Source organism: Narcine bancroftii, chromosome 8 (genome assembly GCF_036971445.1).
Source record: "Narcine bancroftii isolate sNarBan1 chromosome 8, sNarBan1.hap1, whole genome shotgun sequence".
NCBI lineage: Eukaryota > Metazoa > Chordata > Chondrichthyes > Torpediniformes > Narcinidae > Narcine > Narcine bancroftii.
In genome coordinates this window covers 20,103,250-20,109,965 of record NC_091476.1, presented here as the reverse complement: position 1 = coordinate 20,109,965, position 6,716 = coordinate 20,103,250, and the positions used below count along the sequence as shown (strand labels likewise).

At 40.0% G+C, this 6,716-nt stretch overlaps 1 protein-coding gene across 1 annotated transcript in view; it reads right to left on the bottom strand.

The window, feature by feature from the left end:
• Positions 1–76: 76 nt before the first annotated feature.
• Positions 77–6,716, bottom strand: part of LOC138740435 (solute carrier organic anion transporter family member 2B1-like) — a 48,585-nt gene continuing 41,945 nt past the window's right edge. Inside the window, exons 9-10 of the mRNA XM_069893056.1 lie at positions 603–767; positions 77–293 (exon numbers count right to left, since the gene is read on the bottom strand). Of these exons, the coding sequence (XP_069749157.1) occupies positions 247–293; positions 603–767 (212 nt within the window). The 3' untranslated portion in view covers positions 77–246. The remainder of the gene's footprint in view (positions 294–602; positions 768–6,716) is intronic.

The window sequence follows — 6,716 nt, the reverse complement described above, 5'->3', positions numbered from 1 at the left end:
CTGTATGTCTAAATTTACATTTAAATTTAAATTTAACATTTAAAAAATGCGTATTATATATAATTTTTGCACCTGCTACCTCTTGTTCTTTTGACAATCACATTGTATCTGGATCCTCTTGTTGATCTTATGAAGCCTTCATGATTTATAACATCTTTATCATATCCCTTCTCACTCTATGACTTTTGGAGTCTGGTGCAGGAGTGCTGGAGGTGAATTCAGAGACATATGATGATCTTTTGCTTTTCATTCTCTGACTGTAAGGGGCACGAGGCAATTTCTGCTGATGGTGCCTTATGGCAGACGAAAACAAATTTTGTGTAATTTTGCACTGTCTTTATTACATGACAATAAATTGGATTTTAGAATCTCATTATAAATGAATCCCAATATCTGATCCCATCTTTTCTGCATTTTCCCCAAGATCTTAAAATTATTCTGAAAGTACATTATCAAAAGATGAACACCATTTCAACTAATTTCTTTCTTTTTCTAGAGGCTTATCAAAACTCCTTTATATTCGTACTTTATTGTTCTATTTTCCCACTAAAAATGCCCTTTCTATTAGTAAATTTGCAATGTGTCTCCTTCTAAGGCCTCACCTATCAGAAAGTTTGCAAATGGAGTGGCAATGGAGAACTGTTTTTCCATATATTTGGGTAGGAATGTTGCTTGTCCAGATATCACAATAGAAAAGCTGCATTTTGCAATGACTGCAAAAAGAAAAATAGGGTTCCTGAGCATTTCAATCAAGGTGATTGGGAAACCTGGAAAACAAACACAACAAAGAAATGTTTTAATGAAATATTAATCTGAATTTGTGTGCAGTTTCATCCTGGACAAGAATGGTCATCTACCTTTAATTTTAGATTATTATTCCCTGGCTTCTCATTAGTCATAATAAAGTACTTTTAAGAACCAAAAGGAATGATAAATGTAATAAATGATGAATGTAAGAAAATGGAAAATAAAGATAATATAATACAATCCAGCTTTCAGTCTGAGTTGCAAACTGAGACACTAAAAAGTATTGGTTATGTTTCTTAGTTAGGAAACTACAATGGTTCAAAAGATTAAGGTGTAGAGTTTGATTTTCTCTGCACATACATCAGAAATAATTGGAGTTTTTGTAGCCCCATATCATGCCTGAGCCCTATTAAGATCTCATATTTGATGCCACTGATTCAGCAGGAGGAAGACTACAGTGAAGCATGGTTGAGATCAGTTCATTGCCAACTTTTTATCTGTATCTACTATTATTGTTGTGGAGACGTCTTCTGCTTGGAAGAGCTTTGAAAAAACTCTTTGACCTGCTGAACTTCTCCAGCATTTTGTGTTTTTTTACTTCAACCAAGGTGTCTACAGATTTTCATGATTTACTTTTGAAAAAAATAAGATGGGTTTCCCTTTTGGAATTTTGTCTTCGTGGAACAAAGGAGACTTCTTGCTGCTTTGTTCAGATATAACTCCCAACCTCATCATTAATGAGGGTAATACCCCCTCTGCTGGTGGAATGTATTACTGTCATCAGATAATTATGCCTCACTTGCTATCTGTGTGGTAATACATGGTGCACCAAAGAAGAGGTACAAGGACTGCCTAAAGAAATCTCTTGGTGCCTGCCACATTGACCACCGCCAGTGGGATGTTATCGCCTCAAACCGTGCATCTTGGCGCCTCACAGTTCGGTGGGCAGCAACCTCCTTTGAAGAAGACCGCAGAACCCACCTCACTGACAAAAGACAAAGGAGGAAAAACCCAACACCCAACCCCAACCAACCAATTTTCCCCTGCAACCGTTGCAACCGTGTCTGCCTGTCCCGCATCGGACTTGTCAGCCACAAACAAGCCTGCAGCTGACGTGGACATTTACCCCCTCCATAAATCTTCGTCCGCGAAGCCAAGCCAAAGAAAGAAGAAGAGAATGCATGTTTCAGTAATGCAACTCCTATTCTCCTGCCTCTGAATGAAATAATTCATTAAACAAGTAGTTGGTTGTTACCCGAGAATATTTCACCTGAATGATATAAGAAGTGATCTTATATGCTCATTTTAGCAAAATGAGCTCAATGTCTTGAAGAGGGGCTCAGGCTCTTTACCTTCTATGGATGCTGCGAGACCTGATATGTTTATCCAGCGCTTCTTGTTTATACTTCAATGCCTTCTATACCTGATTTGGCCATCAAAACAAGGCAGAACCTCTGCACATACCCACATCCCCTGTTAGTACAAGCTGCCTTCAGGAGAGTGAATCCAAGGAAAGCATCCGGTCCATTTGGAGATCTTGGCCGAGCACTGAAAACCTATGCTGATCATCTGGCTAATGCCTTCATGGATATCTTTAACATCTCACTTTGACAGGGCATGGTACCCACCTGTTGCAAACAGGCCTCAATTGTACCAATGCCCAAGAAGAGAGTGGTTACTGCCTAAATGACGACTGACCAATGGCACTCACATCCACAGTGATGAAGTGTCTTGAGAGGCTGATATTGAAGCATATCAGCTCCTATCCAATTTGACTACTGCAGCAACAGGCCTATGGCAGATGCCATCTCACTGATTCTACACAAAACCATGGAATACCTGGACAGCATAAATCAGGATGCTCTTTATTCTTTTGTTTTGTATATTTTATTTATCAACCAGAAAACCTCATCCAGAATCTCCATCAGTACCAGAACACCAAAGGGCTTAGACCCCTGTTTTACACCTATGACTGTGTGGCTCGGTACGGCAATAACACCATTTAAAATTTTGCCGATGATACCATAGTCGTGGGGGCTGGATAAAAATGGATGATGAATCAGCATATAGGACGCAATTAAAAACCTGGCTGAATGGTGCACTAACAACAATCTCTCACTCAATGTTACCAAAACCTAGGAACTGATTGTAGACTTTAGGAAGGGAAAACAAGAGGTATATAGTTCTGTGATAATTGGAGGTTCAGAGGTGGAGAGGCTTAGAAAATTCCCGAGAGTCACTAATCTTGGAGGACATTTTCAGGAGCCAATGTACTAACGTATTGTGAAGAAACCACTCAGGAGCTTGCGGAGCTTTGGTATGACATTAAAAACCTTGGCAAACTTCTTGCGATGTGTAGTGCAAAGTGTGCTGGCCGGCTGCATCACAGCCTGGTATGAGTACACTAACATCTCTTGAGTGGAAAGCCCTGCAAAAGTCAGTGGACATAGCCCATTACATTGCAGGCAAAACTCTCGCCATCATCAAGAACATCTATGTGGAACGCTGCTGTCGGAGAACAGCAGCAGCAACCATCAAGGATATACCACAACCAGGGCATGCTCTTCTCTCACTGCTATTATCAGGAAAGAGGTATAGATACCACAAGACTCGTACCACCAGGTTCACAGAACATGCAAACTCCACATATAAAGTATCTGAGGTCAGGAGTGAACCCAGGTCTCTAGTGCTGTGAGGAAGCAGCTGTGCCACCATGCCACCATTCTGATGACCCAGTACCGATCTCATTAGTAACGATATGATTCGTGTTTTCTGTTTTTAATCAATCCCATATCTATACTAGTACTTACTACCTCAATTGCTTAAGTTCTTATTTTCTATAACTACCTTTTGAGAAATATCTTATCAAATACCTTTTGAAAATCCAAATATACACAAACTACTGGGTCCTTCTTATCTACCCTCATGCTCACTTATTTTCATTTCATTTTCCTTTCATTAATCCATAGTTCCTCTCCCTAACCATCCTATGAGTTTTAAAGTGGCCTATCAATAATGGTTCCAAATAGTTTGAGAATAACGTGGTAGACTAACTGCTCGATAGTTCTCTTCTACCACTATTTGATTTAATATGATATTTGCTAGATTGCAGTTTTCTGGGACTGTTCCAGAATCAAGCGAATTTTGGAATATCATCTCGAATGCATTTGCAATCACTTATGATCATCTTTAGGACACTGCAATGGGTATCATCAGCGATGTGGGACATGTTGGATTTTAGTTCCTTCAGTTTTCTTGTTGCATCTTCTTTAATGATGTTAATTACTTTAAGTTCTTCACTAACATTACATTTTGGCTAACCACTAATTTTACAATATTTATTGTGTTTTCTGTAGAGTCAAATTATTTGTTTAATACCAGAACCTTTATTATCAGGTCTCTGTTCAATTTTCCATATTGACTTAAGGTTCTTATTGCCAAATTTCATGGAATATTTAATTTCCAGTTTGATCATTATGTAGTCCTCTCACTGTTATATCAAATGTACTATTCTCAAATTGAGCTATTTGTTCATTTGTTTTGCAAATACACTTTATGCATTCAGAAATAAAAATTTGAATTTTAGCATTTCACCATTTTCTTAACCTTGTCCTGGACCATCAACACACTACCACCATTAAATTCTATCTCTGAAGCTACTAATTATCATCCAATTGGTGCTTTGGTTGATTGTTTTTGGGCGAGCTCTTTATTCAGAAGTCTAAATCCTCACTTTTGATATGGGAATTGTGATATCATCTTGGTAAAGCAGGATCAATTCTGACCTTGATATTCTCTGACCTTTTACTGCATGGCAGTCTCTTCAATCTGAGGCGCCTGCAAGCTCACACCAAGACACAAGAGCAACTTGTCCGTGAACTACTCTTTGCAGACGATGCCGCTTTAGTTGCCCATTCAGAGCCAGCTCTTCAGCGCTTGACGTCCTGTTTTGCGGAAACTGCCAAAAGGTTTGGCCTGGAAGTCAGCCTGAAGAAAACTGAGGTCCTCCATCAGCCAGCTCACCACCATGACTACCAGCCCCCCCCCACATCTCCATCGGGCACACAAAACTCAAAACGGTCAACCAGTTTACCTATCTCGGCTGCACCATTTCATCGGATGCAAGGATCGACAACGAGATAGACAACAGACTCGCCAAGGCAAATAGCTCCTTTGGAAGACTACACAAAAGAGTCTGGAAAAACAACCAACTGAAAAACCTCACAAAGATTAGCGTATACAGAGCTGTTGTCATACCCATACTCCTGTTCGGTTCCGAATCATAGGTCCTCTACTGGCATCACCTTCGGCTCCTAGAATGCTTCCACCAGCATTGTCTCCACTCCATCCTCAACATTCATTGGAGCGACTTCATCCCTAACATCAAAGTACTCGAGATGGCAGAGGCCGACAGCATCGAATCCATGCTGCTGAAGATCCAACTGCGCTGGGTAGGTCACGTCTCCAGAATGGAGGACCATCGCCTTCCCAAGATCGTGTTATATGGCGAGCTCTCCACTGGCCACCGTGACAGAGGTGCACCAAAGAAAAGGTACGCCTAAAGAAATCTCTTGGTGCCTGCCTGATTGACCACCGCCAGTGGGCTGATATCGCCTCAAACCGTGCATCTTGGCGCCTCACAGTTCGGCAGGCAGCAACCTCCTTTGAAGAAGACCGCAGAGCCCACCTCACTGACAAAAGGCAAAGGAGGAAAAACCCAACACCCAACCCCAACCAACCAATTTTCCCCTGCAACCACTGCAACCGTGTCTGCCTGTCCCGCATCGGACTTGTCAGCCACAAACGAGCCTGCAGCTGACGTGGACATTTACCCCCTCCATAAATCTTCGTCCGCGAAGCCAAGCCAAAGAGAGAGAATTAAGAAGATCAATAAGTGCATTTTATATGGTACTCTATTTAGATGATCTCAAAAACATGAAGAGTAGAAGTTGGAACAATTTGAAAATAAGCTTAACTGACCATTTAATGGCTACATGAATACATTACAGATACTCCCTTTGTTGTACCCATTAGACCCCACCCCCTCCCACTCATCTGTTTCTCTAACTTGCTTTCTCTCTCTTTTAGTTGTGGTGAAAGGTATTCAACCTGAAATATTAAATATTACTCTTTCTACATACGCTTTCCAACCTGCCGAGTTTTTACAGCATATTCTGGTTTTATTTTAGATTTCCAGCATTTACAGTTCTTTTGATTTTCCTTTACAATGGGAGAATAGGACCCAATTGTACAGAGAGCCCCAGGTAAAGGCAGAGCAGATCTAAGAATAATTGGAATTGCCTTCAATTGAAGTTAAATAGTTTAGAAAATTGATTGTGTTTCCTGACTTGAATGCAGAAAGATTTCTTCTAATTTTTATTTTAGGAATAATTGGAACTGCTTTCATTCTAGCAATGTTTAATATTTTTACTAAAAGTAGGGAACCAAAAGGATGCAAATTTTATGACCAGAATTTTCTGGTCCAAATAATCAGCAGGGACTTTCTTAACTACAATTGTACCTCTGCAATGTTGCCAAGGCTTTGGGGTAAACTTAGAAACTTGCCAAAAATTATATGCTTTTCTATTATGGGGGAGGTGTGGGTTATTTTACCTATGGCAGGAAGCCAGGGCAATTCCTGTAGAATTTCCAGTTATCAAAGGCTCTGCAGCAGGACAAAGAATTCAGTGTTGTTTTTAGTAATATTCAGTCCACCACCTTTGTATTTTTTTCAGTTCGTCATCAGAGCATTACAAAAATTATGATAACTATGGAATTATTTGAAGTTTTTCAAGCAAGTTGTTTAATTTTTCTATTGATGGATGGCAAGATAACTTCATTGAATTGTAGACTTGTACCTCCTCACGAATTATAAATACCCAACCAAATTTCAAGTATAAGATCATGCACAAATGAAGGAGCTTCATGATGAGAGAAACAGATAGCTTTTGTTAAACACAATCTGCTGG